General features: G+C 32.0%; 2 protein-coding genes and 1 long non-coding RNA gene across 5 annotated transcripts; 1 reads left to right on the top strand and 2 right to left on the bottom strand.

Annotated features, from left to right (window-relative positions):
- The first annotated feature begins 1,609 nt into the window (after positions 1-1,609).
- LOC114185440 (uncharacterized) lies at positions 1,610-6,597 on the top strand. 3 transcript variants are annotated; one of them, XM_028073160.2, is made up of 3 exons: positions 1,610-4,723; positions 5,587-5,667; positions 6,116-6,597. In XM_028073160.2, the coding sequence occupies exon 1, from the start codon at positions 1,829-1,831 to the stop codon at positions 4,517-4,519; it is 2,691 nt and encodes an 896-aa protein (XP_027928961.1). In that variant the 5' UTR covers positions 1,610-1,828; the 3' UTR covers positions 4,520-4,723; positions 5,587-5,667; positions 6,116-6,597. The 3 variants fall into 3 exon arrangements, with proteins under 3 accessions (XP_027928961.1, XP_027928962.1, XP_027928963.1); XM_028073161.2 differs by having other exon boundaries at positions 6,113-6,597; XM_028073162.2 differs by having other exon boundaries at positions 6,094-6,597.
- Positions 6,598-7,621: 1,024 nt separating this feature from the next.
- LOC146886092 (uncharacterized) lies at positions 7,622-9,206 on the bottom strand. The gene is made up of 3 exons (XM_085672970.1): positions 8,917-9,206; positions 8,759-8,837; positions 7,622-7,903 (listed from the first exon to the last, which is right to left on the bottom strand). Exons 1-3 carry the CDS (start codon positions 9,028-9,030, stop codon positions 7,899-7,901), a joined length of 198 nt encoding a protein of 65 aa, XP_085529096.1. The 5' UTR covers positions 9,031-9,206; the 3' UTR covers positions 7,622-7,898.
- A 9,983-nt stretch (positions 9,207-19,189) lies between these two features.
- LOC146886091 (uncharacterized) lies at positions 19,190-24,493 on the bottom strand. Its single transcript, XR_014994839.1, has 4 exons — positions 24,004-24,493; positions 23,287-23,496; positions 21,842-23,199; positions 19,190-19,455 (listed from the first exon to the last, which is right to left on the bottom strand). It is a non-coding gene; the product is annotated as an uncharacterized LOC146886091 (long non-coding RNA).
- Between the last annotated feature and the right edge of the window lie 3,201 nt (positions 24,494-27,694).

The raw sequence follows: 27,694 nt of genomic DNA, 5'->3' as shown, positions 1-27,694 counted from the left end.
ATAAAATGTTTTCTTTAATTCAAATTAGGCATCAAGTAAGTATAGAAGCATCCATAAAAATATTTGAACAATAAATTACCTTAGAATAATAAAATAACTAATTGGTACATGGACTTGAGCAATGCATCTTTTGTGTGAATTGTCTTTTGAGGAATGTATTTGGTCATGTTAAAACCAAAGGATCAAATAGCTTTAACCTAACAACTTTTTCTTTTCTTTTCTATGATAACAAACACCCATGAATAAGTTATATTTTTACCTTTCATACAATACTTATTTTATTATTTAAAGTTACGAGATATTCCTTTTAAGTAGATTATATAAGCAATTTATATAACTTTTACGTAGCTTCTCGTCCTTAAACTTATGATAAATTTAATTTGTATCTTATATTTTAAGTTAATCTTTTCGAAACTCATTCAATATCATATAGTAAGATATAATGATAAAATAAAAATAAGATAAATATTAACATAAGTGATAGAAGTGTTTGTATAATTATGATAGTAACAAAAAAGAGGACATACATAATAACACTAACTTTTGTTGTGATGATATATTGATACTTGAATATAAATCATAAGAATTATGATAATAAAAATGAGATAATAACGAAAGTACTAGAAATAGATGATTGTTAAGTGGCGTGAGAATATGATAAAAATCATACTTTTTATTTTATTTTTTAGTCAACTTAATATAAGAAAATAAATACACTATATTGATATGATATGGTACAAGAAATAGGATAGAAAAATTATTTCCTCTTAGGGTATAAAAATTATTAGAAGTTAAAAGGATAAAAAAACTCATTTAAAATTCTTCTTCAATAGCAAATAAAATATCATTATTTTATTATACAATTTTTTCATATAAATTTGTCAACGAGTTTATTTTCTTTTCTAAGTAGATAATTAACAATTTTTTTTTCTCCAAATTATGACTTAAAAAGTGGATCTTTTAAGAGTGGTAGTTTGTAATCTATTACAAAGATTGTGTTAAAAGTATTTATCATTAAAAAGTATATTAAAAAAATATTTAAAAATTGTAAGTTCTTTTCTTTCTGTTTAAGTAAAAATAAAAATAAAGTTCAATTTGTGACGAAGTAATAGTAGGATGGACCAAAAAGGTGAGAGTGTCCTGTTTTATCACCATTACTCAATCACATTAATAATTTACCTCTCTTAGAATACCAAATTCTCAATAGGTACAATAATCTACGTTATTTAGATAAAAGTTTAATGCTATTAAAAAAAGAGAAAAAATGTGCTATTTCGGAAAACAAATTACAATTTTTGTTTTATTTTACAGTTCTTTTATATGAATTCCTCAACGGATTTTTTTTTTCAAAGTAGACAATAAAACTTTCTTTGTCAAATTATGATTTAAAAGTGGGATCTTAATATTGGTGATTTGTAATCAATTACAGAGAGTGTCATACAAAATATTGATCATTAAAATATGATAGCTTAATAGTTTTTATATTTAAGAATAAGATGCTTCAAAACATATTTTCATAATCTGCTAATAATTTTATAAATATTTATTCTCATTTTATATGCTTTTGAGAACCAAAAGAAAGTACCATGAAACAAACCTTAGACGATTTAGATTAAGAAAGTGAAAACATAGAAAAACCAGAAACCTATGATATGAAAACCTTGGCCCAAATCACAAACCACCATCCCGCCTCCTCTTGTTTTTGTTCCTCCTTGCAACCCTTTTGAATGTTTGATTCCTCACCACCATCTTCATTCATCTCCATCCATTGGAGCTTCTAAAAGGGTTCATTCATGGATCTCTTACCCCCACTTTTCCATGCTCCAAGATGAGATTTTTGGCCTCCCTCACCATTCCCAGAGAAACCCTTTTGCTCCTCAACCTCACCAGACCCTTATCCACCCTGCACCCTCCCCCACCGGATCTCCCATCCCACCTCTTCACCCTACTCTCCCACCCCAACTGGCACCACCACCCTTCCCTCCCCCACTTGCTCCCTTTCATCACCCCCTTCCATGTCTCAACCCTCCTCCACCTCAAACCCTCCCCACAAACCGCATTGCAATTCTTCAATTGGGTCGCCACCAAACCCGGTTACAAGCACACCCCTTCTGCCTATGGTTCCCTGCTCAATCTCCTGGTGCCCCACGGGTTCCTCCGGGCCGCCGAGACCGCCCGGATTTCGATGGTCAAGGCGGCTGGATCGCCGGATGACGCCAGGTTTGTGCTGGCCTTTTTGAGGGGGATGAACATGAATTGTGATGAGAAGTTTAGGTTTAAGCTCAGTGTCAAGTGTTATAATTTGATGCTGATGCTGTTGTCAAGGTTTGAATTGGTTGATGAAATGAAGGGGCTGTATGTTGAGATGTTGGGTGACACGGTTTTGCCAAATATGTATACTTTCAATACAATGGTTAATGGGTATTGTAAGTTGGGGAATTTGAGTGAGGCTGGTGTTTACGTGAGTGAGATTGTGGAGGCGGGTTTTGCGCTGGATACGTTTACTTATACTTCATTGATTTTGGGGCATTGTAGGAGTAGGAATGTGGATGGTGCTTGCTGTGTCTTTGGGCTAATGTGGCGAAAGGGGTGTCCGAGGAATGAGGTTTCGTATACGAATCTTATTCACGGGCTTTGTGAAACAGGAAGAATTGGAGAGGCACTGAAGTTGTTCTTGCTGATGGAGGAGGACAATTGCTCTCCCACTGTGAGAACGTTTACGGTTCTGATTTGTGCTTTGTGTGAGTCAGGCAGGAAATTGGAGGCCATGAATCTTTTTAGAGAAATGAGTGGGAGAGGTTGTGAGCCTAATGCTCATACTTATACCGTCTTAATTGATAGTTCTTGTAAGGAGAGGAACTTTGATGAAGCTAGGAAGCTGTTAGATCAGATGCTGGAAAAAGGTTTGGTTCCTGGTGTGGTCACTTACAATGCGTTAATTGATGGGTACTGTAAAGTGGGAAAAAATTCAGAGGCATTGGAAATTTTGGGGTTGATGGAATCGAATAGTTGCAGCCCAAATTCTCAAACGTACAATGAGTTGATTTGTGGGTTTTGTAAAGTGAAAGATGTGCATCGAGCAATGTCATTGCTTAATAAAATGTTTGAGCGTAACCTATCTCCTACCCTTATTACATATAATTCGCTAATCTATGGGCAGTGTAGAGCAGGTCATTTGGATAGTGCTTTTAGATTGCTTAATTTGGTCAAGGAAAATGGTCTTGTCCCTGATCAGTGGACGTACAGTATACTTATAGATACACTATGCAAAAGAGGGAGAGTGGAAGAAGCTTGTGAACTCTTCAATTCCTCCCAGGAAAGAGATATTAAAGCAAATGAAGTAATGTATACTGCTCTGATTGATGGATACTGCAAAGTTGGGAAGATTGATGAAGCACACTCTTTGTTCAAAAGAATGGTCGATGAGGAATGTCCTCCAAACTCAATCACTTTCAATGTCTTAATAGACAACTTGTGTACTCAGAAAAAAGTGCAGGAAGCTTTATTGCTTGTAGATGACATGATTAAGATGAATCTGAAGCCCACAGTTGAAACATATACAAATCTTATCGTAGAAATGTTGAAAGATGGCGACATCGACTATGCTAATAAGACTCTTAACCAAATGATATCCTCAGGTTGTCAGCCTGATGTATTTACGTACACTACATTTGTGCATGCATACTGTAGTCAAGGAAGATTAGAAGAAGCTGAAAATGTGATGGCTAAGATGAAGGAAGAAGGAATTATTCCTGATTCTTTGGCTTACACATTTTTAATTGATGGATATGGGTGCATGCAATTGCTTGATTGCTCATTTGATGTTCTCAAGCGAATGTTTGATGCTGGCTGTGAGCCTTCTCATCATACATATGCATTTCTTTTAAAACATCTAGTGAAGGAAACGCAAACGATAAAAGATGGTTGCATTATCGAAGGTTCATTTGCTCCAGGTTTTGTTTCAAATGATTTAATTAATGTCTGGAAGACACTTGATTTTGATATATTATCTCTACTGTTTAAGAAGATGGTTGAACATGGTTGCAAACCTAATGTTAATACCTACAGCAAAGTTATTACCGGACTTTGCAGGGTGGGGAGGGTGAATGTTGCTCTGAAGTTGTTGAATGACTTAGAAGAAGCTGGAATGTCTCCCAGTGAGGTTATTTATAACGAACTCCTTAGATGTTGCTGCGAGTTGAAATTATATGAGGAGGCATTGAGTTTGCTATATGACATGGATGAGAATGGCCATTTGGCACATTTGGAATCCTACAAGCTGCTTATTTGTGGGCTTTGTGATGAAGGCAAAAGAGCAATGGCTGAATCAGTATTTCATACTTTGCTTTGTTGTCAGTATAATTATGATGAAGTAGCATGGAAAGTTCTTATGGATGGCCTACTTAAGAATGGCTATAATGATGAATGCTCAATGTTTCTGAAAAGTATGGAGAAGAAGGGTTGTCAATTGCATCCTCAGACGTATGCAATGTTGATTCAGGGACTTGATGGAACATAAGATTATGACCATTGCCATTTTTTCTTCTGCTGGTCTAAGTGCATCAGGGATATCAAATTGTTTGTGGGATGAGAATATATCATTGACACTGAAAATTCAAGTTTTCACAAATGGAACATTGGCTTCCTGGAATGCACCGGCTTTGGTTGCTTCTACAGCTAGTTGTTTCTGTGTCATTACAGAAAGAAATTTGAACATCAGGATGTAAGTCAGGTTTCACTTTCTTAAATTGTTTATTATTTTCTTAATCTTTTAATGTTTATCCCATTTAAATTTTGTCTTCTTTTTACTGCTTATTTGTTGTTTGGAGCTGTTAGTCTTCAAATCACTTTTATAGCATCTCTTTCAACCTTGAAAATTTTTGAAGTTAGAACATTGTCCTGTGTCTCTTCAATTACTGGTTTGGTCTGGTGAAAAGGTAAAGAAACACTGGACTATATTCGTATTATTTGAAAGCATAATTTAGAAATTTTATCATCACGATTAGGAAAATCAATTTGCCATAGTTGTTTTTATTGCAAGGTCTTTTAGTTAACGCTTATATTTAACAAAATATCAGTAAAAGTAAAATTTGGCAGTCACGTGTCTGATCTGAGTCTAATTTTGATTTGACTAACCATTACTGGAAATCAATTTAGTTAAATAGAGTATGTGTTGTTAGAACTGCAAATCAAGAAGCACGGAATGTGATGATTACTGATTTATATTTAAAAGATTGATATTTAGTGCTGTGGCTCGTAAAAGTTGAATGGACCATGTGCATTGTTTCTATATATTTGCAAAGATCATGTAGTGTTGTGATGCGAGTTAAGCTGTAAATTCAAAATTAGATATATAATATAGAAGAGAAAGTTACTGGATAATGTGAACTTGGTCAAATACAAGTCTCAATGTTTGCTTTTTCCTCCATTATGTGCTGTGTATGATTTTCTCTCATAAGAATACATTAATATTTGTCATTGATTTAATTTAAGCATAAATATATAATATAAAGCTCTTCTTATAGCAGTTTAATGATCATAGTTTACCTTAGTGCCCATTAGTTGACACTCACGTCATAATTTCAGGAGCAACAAGATATATAACAGGGACAATGTGCAGCCAGAGCATGTGGATTTGTCTCTGAAGTGCAAGCTGCTAGAGCAGATGTGAGTGTAGCATCATTTTTCATATTGAATACTTTATTGTATGTTTTAATGGTTGTTTTATTCTTGAACTCAAAATCAAAATTTGATTTACAAAAGGCATTTAGTTGTTGGGAAGTTAAGCAATCCAACCGTTTTACAAATGTGGACAATTTCTATGATGGTGTGTTATGGATTATGGAATTTATTTGAGACAAATAACATTAGAAGCTAATAATACCACTTAGTAATAAAACAACTTAGTGTAGTGTAGGTCCTTCCTGACTCAGGCAGTAGTGAACAATTTTTGCTTATTTGATATGCAGTTTTGGTATTATATAGGTGAAATATTAACTTTCCTGCGCCGCATATAGAATTTATATGTACTTTCTGTATTCTTCATTTTTTTTTACGAGCAACTTTTCTTATTCTTCATGGTTAATAATGCAGTTTTCAATTTTGAGTGTAGCAGGCTGAGGCGGCATGGATCTGACAAACAAGGTTAGGCATAAGATTAACATACTGATGTTGGTTAACATCACTCGGCAGACATAAGGTGAAGAAGTTATTCATTAAACACAATACCATAACCTTCAAAACAATTCTTTCATTTTTTTTATATACTAAAACCATCATAAGAGAACCAAATACATATACTTTTTTTACCAAGAGGCATGATATGGTGACAATTAGTCACACAGATTTTGCAGAGTTTCTTTAATGCATCTTTGAAAACAGAGATTAGTGTCCAAGTAGCAATCCTGCAGGGATTAGATGATATCAAGTAGTTGTAATAGAATTGATTCTGTAAATTCCATTTGTTAAAGTTATTAGATGTGATCTTTTTAGATCATTCAAGTTTGTTTTCGATCAATTATCCATGCCAATGTATGAAACATTAAGTTGGATCATCATTTTAAGAAATCCACACACACTGCTTACATTTGTTGTGAATGATTTCAGTTATTTGTAAATTATTTGAATATAAATCTCGTCCAATGATCGATTAATCTGTCAATTTAAACTAATGCTAGCCATTTTAAATAAGTGGAGGGTAATTTTTTGGACTTGACATCAATGATTAGTGAACAATTCATGCTATGCCTGCATTATTTAGAGTTTTAATCTTATTTATGTGGACAATTCATCATGTTATATTTAGAGTTTAACTTTTATTTATACACTTGCGCATAAATTATATTTTTTTTTGCCCTTTTTAAGACTGATTTCAATTTTCCTATCTTTTAGAGTCATTTAAGTTTTCAAAGTTTTGAAGCAAATTTGGCTTTCTGTCTATTTCACCAGAAACTTTTACATACTCACTTTGTACATACTGTTTTTTAATTTGAATCTATAAAATTACATTTACTGACTAAAACATTAAGCTCCACATTCAACATTTAACATTCTCTTTAAATTATACAAAAGTTCCTAAAAGAAATTTTCTAACCATTTTAAGATTAGTAAATACGTCACCACCCTCAAAATATTAAGAATAAAAATAATTGAGTTTTAAAGAAAAAGAAAATCCGTAAACATATCAACCTTGCTCAAATTTAAAAATAGAAAAAAACGTATAACTGGTTGGACAATCAATAGTTCATTTTATAAATAACAAATAAAGACTCTTTACTTTATTACTAATCTTAATCCCTTTAAGGTTATATAACCAATGGCATTTTCTTCCTTTAGATAAAGATGTTTAATTTTATTTTAATTAACAGAATCGGTCACAATAGCTTGATGTAATTTTTCATGTTTAACTTGTTAATCAATATTTACAGATAAAAATGGTATAATAATGACTCTTGGCATGTTTGGATGTACAGTGTAGTAGACACAAAACCACCTCAAAAAAGTAAAAATTTGGAAGTAGAAAAATTAGGTGTCTCTTCAACAGTCCGCAAAACAAAGTAAAATAAATTCAAACGTCTAACTTATTTAATCTACCTAAACTTTTCTTATATAGAAACTCATCTTAGCTTATAAGATCATTGCAGATTTTCTTTCAAATCTTGGGAAAAGTACAAATTCAATGGTCATGAATGGTAACAACAATAAATTTATTAATCTCCCTAGACACTGCATGAATCTCACATGGAGATTATGAATTCTAAAGTAGATGAAATTGAACTATAAAAATTCATAGGATACCAAAGACACTTTTTGAAACAAGTACCAAACATTCTACTTAGAAACAACCATCGCGCATTCCTCACTCACAAAACTCCCAAACATTCAGCAAAATAGCATCTTCAAGCTGTAAAAGAAATTCAACTTCAAAAGATTATCATGTAAACTAGTATCGATTGCTGATAACAGAACAAGTAGTGGTAAATAAACCAAATCATTGTGCATTATAAATTCCTAATCTGACATACCCACCCAGAGAAGCACCAAAAGGCCATAAATCTTAACCAATTATTCTTGCATCACTACAGTCTGGTAGTGAAACTACTCTTACTACTTTTCAAGTTGGACATAAATTTTCTGAGATGAAACTTTCCATGCGGAAAAGAACATACAAGAAAATTTAAAGGCTATATCGTAAAATTGTTTTTATTAAGAAATGAATTGAACATGACTAACAAAGCATACCTACCATGCTAACCTCATATTTGTTGAAAACTAAGACCTATTTGGCTAAATTTTTCTAGAAGAGAAAAATAAGCACGATGTACTAAACTTCTCTATAATCTAAAATCATTTTATGCAGCCTTGGAGAAGTTAAATCAAACGAGCCTGAATAAAAGTTTGGTATATAATCTAATTTAAACATAGTTCACAAGTTCAATTCACTTTACTTTCATTTTTTGTTGTTGCCATTTATGCAGAAATTAGTCTGAACAAGAACCACTGCCAAGAGATAAGACGGAAGGGAATGAACAAAAGTGGAATAAATTATAACAAATCACAATAGAATAAATCCATCAGTTCATAGTTGAACATATGCTAAAATAAAACAAAAGAAAATTCTCTGATAAATAACTACTACCGCTATTTTAAAAGTTGTAAAATATTATCACAGGCCACACCTGAAAACCCAATGTTGAAAACAGATAGAGGAATCGACAATAGGTAAGGATTAAGCCAAAAAAAGAAGTAAAGTGAATACCTTTAGGCCTCTCCAGGACTGAGAATGGAGGCAATCGCAACACAGCTTCTTCCGTCTCAATCGGGTCGGATCTGAGTATCTGAAACCGAAGGAGAAAGGTTAATTAAGAATGAAGAAAGAATGAAAGTGTAGGCACAAAGAAATCAAGGAGAGATTACAGGGTCTTGAAGCACGGGCTTGGTGTCGTCCTTTGCTGGCTTGAAAGGGGGTTTGGGTTTGGGTGAATTGTTGTTGTTATTTGGTTTTGTTGAAGATTCTGAATTCTTGTTCATGCTTTCTTGTTACTGCACTGTTTAGGTTAGGGCGTTTTGTTTTGTTGCAGATGTACTCTTTCTCTAAAAACAAAAATTCCCAGGCTTTCAAACTATATTTGAGTTTATGATGTTTATAATATTTTTTTAAAATGAAACTTTGACCGTTTGTTTGTTTGAAGAAACCAACAGCACTGATATACTGTGCAAGAAAATTGAAAGAGAATGGGCGAAAACAGAAAACCCGAAACACACACAAATTGAAAAGGAAAAAAAAAACAAAAACTTTTAACTCGCATTTAAAATCGCAAAGAAATGCTATAAAGTTTAGACTGTAGGTAATAGTTAGTGATACTATGTACACATGTGATAATCTCCTCGACCCGACATCGTCTCCATTTGTGTATACTACGTTACGTTATTTCGGCCGAACTACACCAACAACAGTAAATAATGATTAAATTAAGGTAATAATTAAAGTACATTATCAAAATATTTAACAAATTATTCAAGTGGATCAGGTCAATATAGATAAAAATTCATAAATTATTATATGGTTAAATATGTTTTTATTTTCTTAACTTTTGGTACAAATTGAAATTAGTTTCTTTTTGAAATTTTAGTTTAACTTAGGTTTCTAAGTGTATAATTGTGTAAATGATGTTTCAAATGCATTTCATAATAGTTTGTTAGATAATATTGGAATAAAAATGTGTCAAATGGTGTAAACAAGTTAAATACTATTATGAAAGTTAACTAAAGTTTAACAAAATTTGGTTGAAAGAATTATATTCACACGATTCTAAAGTTAAAATATAAATTAAACCAAAATTTTGAAAAAAGATAAGTTTTATTTTTTACTAAAAGTTAAGAGATAAAAAAGATATTTAGTCTATTACTATAACATTTATTGTTATTTAATCTACATCACTGACTTTGGAATGTCTTCTCCAAATAAATCTTTTCGGTCAGGAATGAATGACATATAAATCTTGTGCATCTCAAAGGTCGAAAGACATTGTGAAGAATTGTTGGTGAAAATTTTGATAGACTATTTAATCCTGTAAGAAAAAAAAAGAAAATTTAATTATACTTTTAATCCTTATTTTCTTATGAAAGTCTCAAATCAGTCCCATAATTTTATAGTATTAATTTTGAGATCCTGATTTTAATTTAGTATAGTTACATTTTCAATGATATTTTTAAATCACGAACTAGACATAGGTAAATAAAAATCCTCAAAAGCTTTTAATTGAAAAATCCAAAACATTGAGCTATTGTAAGAGTTAGGAAAATGACATGTCATTTTTTTAAAAAAAACAAAGAGATGTCACTTTTATTATAGAGAAAAAAACCAAAAAAAATGCCAAATGTTATCTTTAAAGTTGAATTAAAAGCGTATAACATTTTCTCATCTGGTGGGCTAAAATCATTTTCCTAAAGATATTATATATTTTTTATTTTTATTTATATTGATAGAAATATCATATATTTAATTTTTTATTATTATTATTATTATCAAATATTATATTTTATTAGGTTTTACTTTTCTTCTTATGAGACAGTTCTCTTTTAATTGATTTCACCAAACACTTAATGTGTATTTTTTTTTTCTTTTCATGATTTATATATATCTAGCACAATGTACTCTTTTATTTTTCTCTCAACGTACATTTCTATGAAATAGTGACCTAACTTTTAGTATTGATTCACATACTTTTAATTAGGAAATAAAAGGAATAAAAAGAGAAAATAATAAAATCTAATAATTTGTTTTATCAATGCATGCATTCATGGATAAATTTCATTCTCCTCTACACTTTTTTTTTTCGATTATATTTTTGTTTTTCACCTAAAGGTGTAAAGTAAAAACAAAATAATATGAAATGTTATGAAATAAAGCGAATAACAGAGAATAATAGATAATAGAGAAGAGAAGAAACAATAGAGAATACAGAATGAGAGAATAGGGAGCAACTCATCTATGTATTATTATTGATAGGAAAAGTCCTATTTATAGATACAATATTGTGTTTACTTTTTTTAATTGTGTTTACTTTTTAAGGTTGGTTGATGCGTACAATGGTTATATCTTTTATTTAGTTTCCTAATTACCAAAATTATATTGAAAATTTTGAAATGAAATTGGTGATGAAAATGAAAGCAATATTGTGATGTGAAAACAAACTCTATCATTCTCAACAAAAAAAATTATTATGAAGTAAAGCATAATAGGGAGAAGAGAGAAAAATAGACAATAGAAGAAAGAATAGAGAATGAGATAATAGGGAGCAACTCATCTGTGTATTATTATTGATAGGAAGAGTCCTATTTATAGATACAACATGTAATCCATAAAGGAAACAAATCAACTTAGTTAATACAAATATTTACATAAAGAGTAATGAATCATATGAGTATCAATCATATGAGTAAATGTATCAAATCAATGGACAATCATTAATTCATAACACTCCCCCTTGAGTGTTCATTGATAAAAGAATGTGCCTCGTTAAAACCTTATAAGGAAAAACCCTTTAGGATAAAAAAAACCTAGTGAAGGAAAAAGAGTACAACATTCTGTATTCTTTAATACAATATTGTTCATCACATATTCTATTTCTCCCCCTCATGTAAGCTTATATCATTAAGGTGACAGAGTCCGAACTTGTGAATCATTTGCTCAAAAGTTCTTCTTGGCAAAAACTTCATAAATAGACCTGCCATATTTTCACATGAATGCATTTTTTGATATCTATATCATACTTTCAATTGAACAATACACTATTGTCTTCATATATGGTTGTTGATTCCATCTTTGTCGGGGATAGTCACAAGTTTCTTGCACATGTTGAATTATAGACCTTAACCAAACATATTCACAACTTTCCTCGTAATTCTGTATGATTAGACGATGTTGCTACTATGGTTTGTTTCATATACCTTCATGAAACCATTGTGCTACCACATATGAACAAACATCTTGTTTGTGATCAACCATTGTGACATTGTGGGAATATGTAAAATAACATGCATATACATAACCCATTGGTCTGAATCTGAATCATTTGGATGGAATAAGCTCATATTCATAGTACCCTTAAAGTAACGAAGTATATGTTTTACTTCAAACCATTTTTTTCTTGTAGTTAAAGAATTATATCTTGCTTAACAAATTTATAGCAAATGCAATATTAGATCGAGTATAATTAGCAAGGTACATTAACGATTCTATGACACTAAGATATGGTGCTTCTGGACCAATAAGGATAAATGCATTTTTTGTACACATGAAGTTGTTTTCCTGGGGTTTGTAGTTAGCTCAAAAGGGGAAATAGTTGATGAGGAAAAAGTCAAAGCCATTAGGGACTGGCCCATCCCTAAGAATGCAAGTGAGGTACGAAGTTTTCATGGTTTGGCTAATTTCTATAGGAGGTTTGTCAAGGATTTTAGCACCATAGCGTCTCCACTAAATGAACTTGTTAAGAAAGATGTGGGGTTTAAATGGGGAAAGTGTAAGACCCATGGAAATTAATTAATAAATGCGGGTAGGGAGAGCCTTTATGGAATTAATTATTGATTGATATGACGTGGAAAAGTACTAGCTTAAATGGTTGAGAGTACTTTATTGTGTGAGAGGACTTGGATTCGAGTTCTATGTAGGCCAATTATGTGTTGTTTGAATTATTATTAATTTTTTATAATATGCATGAGCATGTTGAGTGATAACCTAATTATAGAATTATGTGAATTATCATGAAACATGAAATGGTTGAATGGTTGTGCATTGATTTGATGAGGAGCATGTTAAGGGTTTGAACCTTGGTGAACCCAAATTTAACTCTCTTTTTGCTAGAAATTGGTTGTGACTTGAATGTGAAAAGGCATAGAAAATCCTAGCAAGGCAGCCAAGAAGGGTTGAAAAACCACTAAATAATGGTCATTGAATAAAAATTAAACCATCATTAAGCTTAATTTCGTTTTAGCCCATTAACCTAGCATTAAGGCCCTTTAAAAGGCAAAATTTGAGTAAGAAGAAGGGTTTTGGAGAGGTTGTTTTCTGAGAGCTCTACGAATGCATTATCTAGGAGGCATGCATTATTATCTATGGTTGAAACTAAAATACTTGGTTTTGAAATGTTTAAGGAATTGTATATGGATGACCATGATTTTGGTGAAATCTATAAAAATTGTGAAAAATGAGCTTTTAAAGATTTTTTCAAGCATGATGCATTTCTTTTCAAAGGAACAAAGTTATGTGTGCCTAAAGGGTCAATGAGGGAATTATTTGTAAAAGAAGCTCGTGAAGGGGGCTTAATGGGACATTTTGGTGTTCAAAAGACCTTAGACATATTGTATGATCATTTCTTTTGGCCTCACATGAAACATGATGTGCACTCTTTTTGTAATAAATGTATCACTTGTAAGCGTGCTAAATCTAAGTCTATGCATCATGGGATGTTTATGCCCTTACCTGTTCCTAACTCTCCTTGGACCGATATTTCTATGGATTTTGTTTTGGGTCTCCCAAGGTCCAAAGGGGGAAAAAGATTTTGTTTTTGTTGTGGTTGATAGGTTCTCAAAGATGGTCCACTTTATTCCTTGCCACAAGAGCGATGATGCCAATCATGTGGCCAATTTAATTTTCAAAGAAGTGGTAAGATTACATGGCCTTCAACGGATCATTGTCTCAGATATGGATGTCAAATTTGATAGCTATTTTTGGAAGGTCTTGTGGGGTAAGTTAGGTACAAAGCTTCTCTTCTCTACAACTTGTCATCCTCAAACATATGGCCAGACATAAGTGGTAAATAGAACTCTTTCGCAACTCCTTAGATTTTTTGTAAACAAAAATTTGAAAACTTAAGAGGAGTGGTTACCTCATGTGGAGTTTGCTTATAATAGGGTAGTTCATTCTACTACTCAAATGTATCCTTTTGAGGTAGTATATGGTTTTAATCCTTTAACTCCATTAGATTTGTTACCTTTACCTGATATTGATTCTATGACTAACAAAGATGGACTTGCCAAAGCAACCTTTGTCAAGAACTTACATAAAGAGGTAAAGGCCCAAATAGAAAAGAAGATGGAGAAGTTAGCCTCTAAGGCTAACCAAGGGAGGAAGCAGATCAAGTTTGAACCTAGCGATTGGGTGTGGGTTCACTTTAGGAAGGAGAGATTTCCTTCTAAAAGGAAATCTAAACTTTTACCAAGAGGAGATGGACCATTTCAAGTTCTTAAAAGAATCAATGGCAATGCCTATGTTGTTGATCTACTTGAAGATTATGGGGTAAAATCTAGTTTCAATATTAATGACTTGTCTCCATTTGATGTAGGTTTGAAATTGAGGATAACTTCGATTCAAGAAGGAGGGAATGATAAAGGACTATCCCTAGATTCCATATAAGAAGAACTTGAAGATGAACCTTTACAATTCAAAGGACCTATGACAAGGGCAAAGAGCAAGAGATTGGAAAATCACGTATATTCAAAACTCTTGATACTACAAGCAACTGCAAGTGAAAATTCAAAGGATATGAAGATCATGGCTTGGAGCACTTTTGAAGGATAATTATTAGGAAATTAATTTATATTTTTAAACTTTGGGTTTTCTTTTAGAAAATAAGTTATGTTTTTGGGCTTTGGGCTTTCTTTTATAAATTAGTTTATGTTTTGGTTTCGGCCTTCTTGTAGGGTTCTTAGGTTTTCTTAAACTCATGTGCTTATATATAGAGGTACCAAAAACTATTGTAGACACTTTTTAGTCATATATTGAATTTGATTCCATTCAAGAGAGGATTCTCCTTGTTCTTTGCTTAGGCCTTTAGTTCTTATCAAAGATTAACATCTTTATGGTGAATCTTCACTTGACTTATCAATCTGCTAGATTGTGGCATCCTCCATCTCTGTCTTATTCTGCGTTCTTCTCTGATTTATTCGTGTCGTGCCTCTTTAGAATTCAAATTCATAAACGATCATACTTTTTCCTGGATAGGATTGTATCACTATGTTTTTGGGGCTGTACGATTTTTTTCTAAGATACAATGATACAATTGTATACAAATGTTATTATAGAAGTACACGGTGCACACCACTTAAGTCTATTTAGCTCAGTTCAATATTGCTTCTTCCATCACCTTAATGCCTCCACTTGGATCACACGCCATCGTTACTTAGCTTGGCAACTGCTCTTCTTTATCACTGGTTTATATACTCTTAACACTTCCATTATCTCTCATATATGGGCTATCATCAATATGCTTCCTTTGTTTCTTTTGAACATCACAATTACCTCTCTTACTTTGTAAGCTACATATAATGCAACTGAAAAATTATTGCACGTTGATCTCATATAATATATGAATAAGTCATGTTTTTTTTACCTATTTTTACCTATTTTTACTATTTAGATTTCTATGATGATATCGAAAATTATTAATTATCATTGATAGGCATGGATTATGATAAATTTAAAACCCAGTTGAAAGAGCACAATAATCATATAAATGCTCTTAAAGGCAACTTGCGATACGATCGTCGGGTCATGAATACGCTCATGAAAGACATTAGAAAGGAGATTGAAACATTTCATTCTAAGCATTCTAAAGACATAGAAGCAAGCGTTGATGCAAGAAAATGAGGAATTGTTGTTGTCACTGTTGTCAGGTAAATTTATTTATTTATATTTAAAAAAAAATTAAAATTTTTTATTTATTCGCTTTAAATTTTTATGTTTTTTTTTTCAGAGGTTGAACTAGTGAAAACGAAGAAAAAAATGCTGGAGATATATAAACAAATGCTAGATAAGGAAATGGAAAAAATGGATAAAACTTTCAAAGAGCTAAAGACTTATACAATGGAGACAAGAATGAAGTTGGGGCGAATAAAAGACAATTTATAAAAACTAGAAACTGGTGTGAAAACATTAAACATGGATAATTAAGATATGATTGGAGATTTATCTGAAAAGGTTGAAAACTTGAAGTAAGTATGTGATTTTTGCAATTAGTCCAGAGTTCTGACCTTTATATTTGATTTTCAAATTTATAGCTGCAATGTAACACAATTGTTGATCTGAAAGATGTGAGAAAATAAAAGAGAAGAGACGAGTGGAAGCAGAAACAGGAGAGCAAGCACGAGGGGTAAAGAGAGAAAAGATATACGGTATAATATTGAAAAGTTTTACTAGAATAAGGTACCATAGAGAGAATATATATAAGAGGATGAAAGAACAGAATAAAAACACAAAAGTTAAATATAACATATTCGGTTAGGTAAAATGTCAAATCGTTGCAGAAGTCTAAGCAATGAGCAGAAGATGAGCAGCTAAGCTATGTTATCAGTCCATGAATTATGATAAATTTAAAACCCAGCTGAAAGAGCACAATAATCATATAAATGCTCTTAAAGGCAACTTGCGATACGATAGTCGGGTCATGAATACGCTCATGAAAGATATTAGAGAGGAGATTGAAACATTTCATTCTAAGCATTCCAAAGACTTAGAGGGAAGCGTTTATGCAAGAGAATGAGGAAGTGTTGTTGTCACTGTTGTCAGGTAATTTTATTTATTTATATTTAAAAAAAAGAATTGAAATTTTTTATTTATTCACTTTAAATTTTTATGTTTTTTTTTCAGAGGTTGAACTATAAAGACCAGCAAGTATATTGAGACTAAAATCTTATGCAGGCTAGAAATTTTTTTTATGGTTTCTTAACTATAAAGACCAGCAAGTATATTGAGACTAAAATCTTATGAGGGCTTTTTTTGCTAGTCTTCAGCTTGTGTGATTCAAACGTAATGCTTGTATAGGGTGCTTTGGTCTCTAGAATTTGTTTTGATTGTCGATTCATGCATAAAGTGATCAAACAACTTTATTACTTTCTTTTCGTTTTGTTACACTTCCTTGTGTTGTGTGTGTATCTATATGTTTCTTCTTCCCTATTGATTTTGTTAGAGGCATATGGATAATACAGCCTTTGTTTGTTGTGCAGAAAACTGCTAGAAGTGGTCTTCATATCTTACTTGGAGATTTGTGCTTTAGCAGTGGTGGTTTTCTTCCGCTTTGTAAGTGCTCTGTGTCCCTTCCTTTTGCTCCCATTGTATTTTACTGAAGAAGTTTTATTCAAATTTTGTTATGTATTCTAACATGACACTTTGATGGAACAACATTTATAAGTCACAAAAAATGTGTTAGTTTTATTAGAATTGGTGGGTAGAGATAAAATGATTGAGTGATGCATTAACTTATGTTGTTATTGCCTTGACATATGAATTTGTTATTATATCTATCATTGGAATAGATTATTTAAATTTCTTTATTAATTTGTTCATGTTTCAGATAAATCACAAGTCAAGTGGATTGATGCCAACTCTAGTTGCTTCATATATAGATGGTTGTGAGATATTGATAATGAGTTTGAGTTAATGAGCCATGGAAGAGATTTTGAACTTTGTAATCGAATGGGTGTTGTTGCATTCTATTTGAAGAGACTGTCAAAATTGCCATCAACTCTATAGTGTTTTGGATTTGTTATTTTTTAATGTTAGTGATATTGTATGAGGACGTAATGACTTTATAATCATTTTCATTACCAAAAGATTAAATGATTTTATATGGACAATTATATGATTTTAATTTTTTTTAATGCTAAGAATTTAAATAATATATTATTTTTAATCTTTAATACTATTAAATTTATAATATTTTTATATTTTTATTATTTTATATTATTTTACTTTTTTTAAAAATATTTATGTATTGGATGAAATAATTATTTTATTTTTAAAATATAAATTTAAAATTAAAATTTAAAATTTAAAATTAAAATTAAATTTATAAAAAGTTAAGTTTCATTAAAAATGGATTTAGAAATAAATCTAGATTCTTAATTGATCCAAATATTTAGATAAGGATATCTAACTTGATCCTAATATTTGGATATAGATTTTAAAATATCCAAATTGTTTTTTCAACAAAAAAGTGGATATGGATCAAAATCTGAACCATATATTTAGATTCAAATTGGATTTGGAGCGGATATCTAATTATCCAATCCATGCCCACCCTTAATTATATCTATTATTATTATCTTGTTCATTCCAAATAACACCGATACATATATTTTAATTTGTTTTTCTTATTTATTATTATAAATTTATCCATAACTCTTTAGTATGATAAATTAAAACTTCAATTTTTTTTTTAAATAATAACATATGTTTTTATATTACGAATCGATTTTTAATCATTTGTATCTTAGAATACACGAACATAGTGTTTTAGAAGTGAAAGAAAATACATCGGTATAGTTTAATGTTTTTTAATGAGAAAAATATATTTTATTCTATTAGTTGTAGGGCTTACCCCTTCACCTATTACAAACCAACAACATAATTTAAAACTTTTATTATTCTTGAAAACCATCAATTTTTTTATTCTGCACCCGTCAATTTTCAAAATGGCCGTTTACCTGCACAAAAGTGACTTCTGCATTATTAATTCCGGAAAAGATTTTTCAAAATAAGATTTTTAGAGTTTTTGGAATAAAACTTTTTGAAATGAAATTTCTGGAATTGCGAAATATAGTTTGGAAGACACTTTTTGGAACAGATTTTTAGAATAAACTGAAATATACATGATACCTTTCATGAAATACTCCTCACATGTATTTTGGAAATAGCTCTCCGAAGTATACGAAATATTTTTTCAAAAAATACTTTTCGAAACGAGTTCTTTAACATTTTCTCTCTCCTTTTTATGCAGTACGGCGATGACAATGCAGGAAGCAAATGTCACACTTTTTGAGTTCTAATAGGCTAGGCTAGTCCAATCAACGTTATAAATGGGCTGAAATCTTCTTTTTTACACGACCCAAACCAAAATTATTTACAATTTATTTTTTTTTAAATCTAAGAAAAATATTGTAAAATGTATAATTTAATTGTTGGTAACGTCCAAAAGTACTTTTTTTTTGTCACATAATGCTATTTCGAAAATAATTTAAAATATATTAAATAGATAGTCGATTCAATTTAACAAATATTAATATATCTTATTTTCTATATATCAAATGGTACTAAATTAGTTTTATCTTGCTCGTTTGAACAAATCATTCTGTACACAAGGATTTGCGTTGACGTATTTAAACAAAATTTATGTTCTCATGTATGATTTGAAAGAAAAGGGAAAATGAATTTACGGATACCTTCCGGAAATTCATCCTCCATTTTGCAAAATTACGAGAACATCAATAGACATTTTATGTTTATATTCTATTTAAATTTTATATAAATATACAAAATATATATATATATATATATATATATATATATATATATATTCGTGAATATTATTCGAATATGTTGCTTCTATTGCTTCTTTTGCAATATGTTGCTTCTTCTGCAATTTCTTAACCATACCACAATCTGGTGAACTAAATGGGCTGCAAAGGAAAAGAAATAGTAATTAAAATAGTGTTGCAAATCAATGTATATACATTTTGCTTAACAGCACAACAAATTCAACCATGCTAAGCAAATGAAATATAGAGTCTAGCCACCAAATTATCATTCTTATATTTTCAATTTCTTACCAAGCACAAATTACTCCTCTAACATTTGTCCCTGCTAAAGAGTATACCAAACAACTATAATGGAGTTAAACTAGCATTCCAATTACACCCAAAAATAGTGCCTTTAATATAAGAAAATTAATAATAGTCATTGTCATTGGTCTATGTACACTAGTAGTCTCATGTTGCAGCCATAATTAAGGTTTCAGTACTTATAAGCCAAGGCACTGCTTCTGACTTTTTGAATCTTTAGACCTTATTTTGTAAGTATAAATGTCATCTCTCCACTCACAAACAGATGATCATGATGTTAGCGTGATTTTTTAACTTTAAAAGTATTAATAAGAATATTCTTGAAACCATATACTAGAGAAATAAAAATTAAAATGATATCCATTTATTAACAAAATATACTTCGAATCTTACGTACATCTCTATAATATCTTTTAAAATTTGACTATAAATCGCTTTTTAACTGTCTAATAACTATTATATTAGTGTTTCAAAAGTTATGCCACCACAATCATGAATAATAATACTTCAAGATATTCATGAATTAATTTGAAATAATTCTGGAAATTGTTAGTTGTTTCTTGGATCGCCAAGAAATAAAGGAGGCACAAAAATAGACAAAGAAATTGGTGACAGAACGTCGAGTTTCGGGGCATGTAGCTCAATTCGAGTTGTTATAATCTTTTTACTAGAGAGTGGTGTTGCTATGGAGAAAAATTCCAAGACCAGGGGTGCTTTTCAGGTAGGAAGGATTTAGTTTGCAGCTTGATGATGCGTGGTGGTGGGGGAGGACACAAATTGACTAAGAGTGTTGAAGGAAAAAGTAATATCGGTCCTAATGTTTGTTAGATATATGAGACGTCTAAGGAGACAACGGTAGGCAGAAGCATCAACAATATTGAATGGTTCTCCAACAATGTCAGCTTTGAAAGAATGGGCCATGGGAATGGAAGCTGAAGAACAATCTAACATACTTGAGTCATGAAGAAGATCCAAGGTACATTTTTGTTGACATACATAGATGCCAGTATGGTTTCTTAAGATTTCCAGTCCAAGAAAATATGTGAGCTCACCTAAATTCTTGATGTGGAAGGTCATATCGAGGAGTTGGATAATGTGTTAAATGTGCTCGGGGTTGTTTCCAGTTAGGACGATATCATCCACATAGATTAGGAGAGCCATCATGGATTGGTTAACATAGTGGAGAAATGAGGAATGGTCAGTAGAAGAATATTGTAAATGATGATTGGAAGGCAATATCTCTTCGATGGATGTGCATGAGAAGGTCCTTGCAAAGAGGATTGAATCGATTGATTCTATGTATTTCGAAGTCATAAAAGCTTTGAGGGAAGAAAATGATAAATTTTATTTATTTTTAATTTTTTAAACAAAAAAATAATTGAAAATTTTATTTATTTGCTTTATTTTTATGTGTTTTCTTTTCAGAGGCGGAACCAATGAAGATGTTGAGTTAGGAAAGGAAGAAAAAAGGAATGAAGGAAAGGTTATTAAAGTTGGAAGTTGACATGAATATGGAGAAACAAATGATGTTGGAGGAAGTAAATGTCCATTTATCAAAGCTGAAAGATGATATAAAGACATCAGAAAAGAGTATTGCAACTATGATTGCAGATTTATCTGAAAGACATGATAATCTGGTTGCAAAGTTTAAGTTGGGATGTAATGTTTATTAATATTTACTTTAATTAGTCCCAAGTTCTAAACTTTGTATTTGATTTTCAAATTTATAGTTGCAATGTAACACAATTCTTGATCTGCATAATGTGAAAAAAGCAAAAATAAGAGACAAGTGGAAGCAGAAACATGAGATCAAGCACGAGAGGTGAAAAGAGAAAAGATATACGGTATAATATTGAAAAATTGTATTACAATAAGGAACCATAGAGAGAATATATACAATAGGATGAAAAAATAGAATAGAAAAAATAGAATAAAAACATAAAAGTTAGATACAACAAATTCGGTTAGGTAAAATGTTGAATAGTTGCAGAACTCTAAACAATGAGCAAATAAGTTATGTTATCAACCCCTCAAGCTGGGAATATATATTTAATGCATAATGTGGACCCTCAAGAGACGATAAGTTATTCAAGGTAAAATAAAACTAAAAGCCCCAACATGTAACTAATGGAAAAAATAAAATAAAATGAAACGGCTCCATCAATTTAGTATGTCTATTATCTATCCTTGTGCCATAAAACAATGATTGAATGAACCACTACACCTCAAACAATTGTAAAATGCAGTGCGTGATCTACGAAAATCTTCCACCATTCATGCTATAGGTTTTTACCACTTAAACCCCAAAACGTGATATTTAACCATAGAAAATATATCAGCCTGTAAGGAATGGAAAATATTTGTGTAGTTATGGCAGCACACACATGAAAAGGAAGGAAGGTTTTCATGCATGTGTAGTTATGGCAGCACACACACATGAAAAATGAATGAAAAACAAATCTTATACCAGCAAGATGATACTTCTCTCTTCTTCCTCTATGTTCTACCCTTCTCAAACCCTAAACATGTGCATCTTAGTCCGAAACCCTAAAAAAAAGAAATTTTATGTGGCTATCGTGAGTGGAAAAACAAATGACACATGTCATTCAATGAGTTGAGGAGGAGTCACTCAGATCTTTTCGAGCCTTTGGTTATTTGATCTTTGAATTGTAATTTAAAATTTGATAACTCGTGTCCATCCATTTTTAACCGCATCCAAAACTACCTAAACCCAATGAACCAGAGGTGTAAAATGGTCGGGTATAGTTTTCTGAATGTTAAATTCTGATTTTGTTGGATTTGACCTGTTAGGCTCGAATCCGGCCCAACCCGATCGATGCTCACCCTTAGGTGGAGAATACACATACTAAATTGGTGGAGACGTTTCATTTTATTTTATTTTTTCCATTAATAACATGCTGCAACTTTTAGTTTTATTTTACCTTAATAACTTCTCTTCTCTTGATATATATTCCCAGATTGAGGGGCTGATAACATAGCTTAGCTGCTCATCTTCTGCTCATTACTTAGTGTTCTGCAACTATTCGATATTTTGCCTAACCAAATCTGTTGTCTCTAACTTTTATGTTTTTATTCTGTTCTTTCACCCACTTCTACATATTCCCTCTATGGTACCTTATTGTAATACAACTTTTCAATATTATACCGTATATCTTTTCTCTCTTCACCTCTTATGCTTGATCTCGTGTTTCTGCTTCCACTCGCATCTCGTCTTTGCTTTTCTCACATTATGCAAATTAACAATTGTGTTACATTGTAGTTATAAATTTGAAAATCAAATATAAAGGTTAGAACTCAGGACTAATTACAAACATCACCTACATACTTCAAGTTTTCAACCTTTTCAAATAAATCTCCAATCATATCTTCATTATCCATGTTTAATGTTTTCACAACAGTTTCTAGCTTTGATAAATAGTCCTTCATTCGCCCCAACTTCATTTCTGCCTCCATTGTATAAGTTTTCAGCTCTTTGAAAGTTTCATCCATTTTCTCCATTTCCTTATCCAACATTTGTTTCTCTATCTCCAACATTCGTTTCTCCGTCTTCACTAGTTCAACCTCAGAAAAAAAAACACACATAAAAATTAAAGCAAATAAATAAATAATTTCAATTCTTTTTTTTAAAATGAAAATAAATAAAATTACCTAACAATAGTGACAACAACAATTCCTCATTTTCTTGCATCAACGCTTCTAAGTCTTTGGAATGCTTACAATGAAACATTTCAATCTCCTCTCTAATATCTTTCATGAGCGTATTCATGACCCGACGATCGTATCGCAAATTGCCTTCAAGAGCATTTATATGATTATTGTGCTCTTCCAACTGGGCTTTAAATTTATCATAATCCATGCCTATCAATGATAATTAATAATTTTCAATATCATCTTAGAAATCTAAATAGTAAAAATAGGTAAAAAGAAAAACAAGACTTATTCATATATTATATGAGATCAACGTGTAATAATTTTTCAATTGCATGATACTTAGCTTACAAAGTAAGAGAGGTAATTATGATGTCGAAATGAAACAAAGGAAGCAAATTGATGATAGCCCATATATGAGAGATAATGGAAGTGTTAAGAGTATATAAAGTAGTGATAAAGAAAAGTAGGTTCCAAGCTAAGTAACGATGGGGTTTGATCGAAGTTGGGGCATTAAGGTGATGGTAGAAACAATATTGAACTGAGCTAAATAGACTTAAGTGGTGTGCACCGTGTACTTCTATAATAACGTTTGTATATCGTTGTATCATTGTATCTTAGAAAAAAATCGCACAGCCTCAAAAATAGAGGCCAAACACTTCACGGCCTCCCCAATAATAATAATAATAACAATAATGATATTGCTTCAACCATCACCTTTTTACACTTGTCTAAACACTCTCATCTTTTCTAATTGCACCACTTTATTCCCTAAGCTCTTTATGTTTTCTCCTCGTACATATTATGGAGTACCAACAGAGGTTGAAACCATGCATGGTCTCATTTAAATCGATTTGGTAATGCCTCTACAATGACACAACCTTTTCCAACCGACCCCTAAACACTGTTGCAATATTATTACTCTGTGAATGCATTAATATTGCATTTGGAAACTTGAATTCAGAAGAGGCAAGTATGGGCCTATGAACTTTTGAGCCCGAAACTGGTTCAATCATTTCACGAAATCAGGGAGGAAGAAGTCGCCAAATTGGTGAAAAAGGAACAAGACTTTACTGTCATTGCAAGCTCTATTCAGTTTCAAATCATTAGCAAAAACTTCCTAATTTATTTTCCTTGACAGAAGTAATCCTTCAATTAGCAATAACTTCCTAATTTGGAATGCTTACAATGAAACATTTCAATCTCCTCTCTAATCAAAGCTATCTACTTTGATGGGAAAAATACCGCCAATGGTTATTGTTATATGCGTTACCAGAGTTTGCGGATGGGAAAAATACCATCAATGCCCGAACGAAATCAGGTGTTGACAATGTCAAACAAATCCTATTTGAAATTTTATTAAACTCTTGCTTTAGCATACTTTTTTCTTTTATTAATATTTTCAAAACATCCCTTTTAATTGTATTTGTAGAAACTAAAGTAGCATCAAGATTCAAATAAGTTATCCAAGTTTTAAGCTCTTCATACCCCACAAAACTGAATGGTAAACCATGTCAGATAATCAAATATGCACACAATTCACAAGAAACCATTTGATCTATATTTTTTGCTTTCAACTTTCCTTGTCCGTCCATAATCATTTGTCTCACATCCTCACATTTACCTTAACTTCATTTTTCAATGTGACGTTTCAAATGAGAAGTGCCATCTTACCAATTTTGTATTTTTGGTTGCAGCCATTACACCTTGCCCTCTCTTTTCCATCATCACCAATCCCAATCCTAATCAAGTATTTCCAACAATCAGAAGTTATTCTCTTATCCCTTCTCTTATTAAGTTCAACACTTTCATTATCAATATCATCTTCAACGTCAACCTCATTCAGGGTTACATGATCTGGTTCATCAACATTTGTGTCATTTCCCGTAGGTTTACTAATAGAATCATCCATGATTACTAAATCCTATTATAGAAAAAAATTGAAATCCTAACGAGTAACACAATTGGGTCAGATTACAATTCACTCATCATACATAACTAACACCCAGATTACAAATTGTCATAATATTTGTAATATAAGGTCTCCAAATGCTAAAAGACATGCCTCACAGTTGTTAAAAATGAAAGGGACGAGTTGATCCCAAAAGGGTGCAAAACAGCTGGAGAGTTTGCATCGATTATAGGAGGCTCAATCAAGCGACCAGGAAAGACCACTTCCCCCTACCATTCATTGACCAGATCCTTGAGCGCTTGGTAGGTAAATCTCATTACTGTTTATGGATCCTACTTTGATGCATGTTTAAATAGTCTGGACAAAGTTTTGAATAAGTGCATCCAATTTAACCTTGTCCTCAATTTTGAGAGGTGTCATTTCATGGTAGAACAGGGCATAGTTTTGGGACACATCATTTCGAGTAAGGGCATTGAAGTTGATCCTGCCAAGATTTCTTTCATTTCACAGTTGCCTTACCACTCTTTTGTGCGAGAGGTTCATTCTTTTCTTGGCCATGTAGGGTTTTACATGCGCTTTATTCAGGATTTCAACAAGAAGGCCCTTCCATTGTCCAAGTTATTGCAAAAGGATATTGACTTCGTCTTTGATGAATGATGCATAGAGGCTTTTGATTGCCTCAAGAAGGCCCTAACCATTACTACTATCATTCAGGCGCCGAATTGGACAACCCCATTCGAGCTCATGTGTGATGCATCAAATTTTGCCGTGGGAGCTATCCCAGGACAAAAGATTGACAAGAAGCCTCGAGTGATCTACTACGCCTCCAGGATGTTAGATTCTACTCAAGCAAACTATACCACAACAGAAAAAGAACTCCTTGCAATTGTTTTTGCACTTGAGAAATTTAGATCATATTTGTTTGGTTCTCCTGTTATTGTGTTTACTGACAATGCAGTGCTGAAGTTCCTGTTGACTAAGGCGGAGTCCAAACCGCGGCTGATAAGATGGATGCTCTGACTCCAAGAGTTCGATTTGGAGATCCGTGATAGAAGTGAAACACATAATTTGGTTGCAGACCACCTAAGTAGGATAAAGAGGTTTGCTGATGATGTTTCACCTATCCAGGATGACTTTCCCGATGAAAGTTTGTTAACACTCTCTGCTTCTTTTCCCTTGATAACATTGTGAATTATCTTGTTGCTTCTGTTTTTCCTCCCCTAGCATCCAGTGCTTAATGTGATAAATTCAAGAGCGATGCTAGGTATTATATTTGGGATGACCCCTATTTGTGGAAGATGTGTAGTGATCAGGTTACTAGTAGATGCATTCCGGACCATGAGATTGACTCGGTCCTCAAATATTGTCATTTTCAGAATTTCCAAACGAAATCGTTTTCCTATTTAACTGATTTTTTCTTAGTATTTTTCTATTTTTAGTCAAACTTTGTGTGTTTTGTTCGTGTAGTTAGGATTTGCAGTTAGCCTTCAAAATTTTTGTGACAACTGTTCATGATTTTAGAATTTTTGTCAAAAATTTTCAGGTCAATCTGATGTACTTCAATTTATGCCATTTTTACTCCTGGTTGACTTTTTGTTGACTTTGGCAGTTTTGGGTTCATTAGTGTATGACTAGGGGGAATATTGGTATTTTACAATCATTGGATCCTGAAATTGATAGAACATTCCATAGAGGAGTTAGGCATAATAGGAATCCATCTTTGCATCCTACATATTCTGTGACCTTTCTTGATTCACCTGATACTTTTGTTTCTGTGCATTTTGATCATTTTGAGCATACTGTGCATTCTAATTATTTTGACATTCATTTTGAAATTGATAACATGGCTCAACCTCCACCTCATGAGAGGACAATGAGTGAGCTGACTACACTGGAGTTCACGTATCACTCATTGTGCATTCAGTATCCTGAGGAGGAAATTCTTTATGTTTTAAAAACTGGATTAATCCATTTGTTGCCAAAATTTCATGGACTTGCAGGTGAGGGCCCGTGTAAGCATCTGAAGCAGTTCCATGTTGTGTGCTCTACCATGAAGCCTGTAGATGTCCAAGAAGATCATGTGTACTTGAAAACTTTTCTTCATTTCTTGAAGGACAATGCAAAAGATTGGTTGTATTACCTTGCACCCAGGTCCATCACGAGCTGGGATGACTTGAAAAGATTGTTCGTGACCAAATTATTCCATGCGTCCAGAACAACAACCATAGAAAAGGAGATATCTGACATCAAACAATAGTCTAGGAATACTTTAATATAAAAATTTGTGTACGGGCAAATTTGCATTTTTTTTTCCAAAATGGATGAATCTAAACTCTTAACATCGAAGGTATTCTTTACGATTGAAATGAAACCATTAACATAGAAGGTCAATTAACGGGATAGAGTTTATTTAATTATTTTAACATAAAAATAACCTTTTAAATATCAAATATTTTTTGAAAACGATTTCCTATTGATAGGAAGAAGTGCTCTACT

Source organism: Vigna unguiculata, chromosome 5 (assembly GCF_037176805.1).
Source record: "Vigna unguiculata cultivar grain cowpea cultivar isolate G323 ecotype 2 chromosome 5, ASM3717680v1, whole genome shotgun sequence".
In the NCBI taxonomy this organism is placed as follows: Eukaryota; Viridiplantae; Streptophyta; class Magnoliopsida; order Fabales; family Fabaceae; genus Vigna; species Vigna unguiculata.
Note: the sequence above shows the minus strand (reverse complement) of the source record. Positions and strands in the feature narration are given on the sequence as shown.

What these genes read in the sequence shown, in the direction of transcription:
- LOC114185440 (XM_028073160.2), top strand. Translation starts at nt 1,829, where the DNA reads ATGAGATTTTTGGCCTCCCTCACCATTCCCAGAGAAACCCTTTTGCTC.
- LOC146886092 (XM_085672970.1), bottom strand. Translation starts at nt 9,030, where the DNA reads ATGAACAAGAATTCAGAATCTTCAACAAAACCAAATAACAACAACAAT. An exon ending in AGCCCGTGCTTCAAGACCCT is followed by an intron (nt 8,838 to 8,916) that starts GTAATCTCTCCT and finishes CTTCGGTTTCAG; the next exon opens with ATACTCAGATCCGACCCGAT.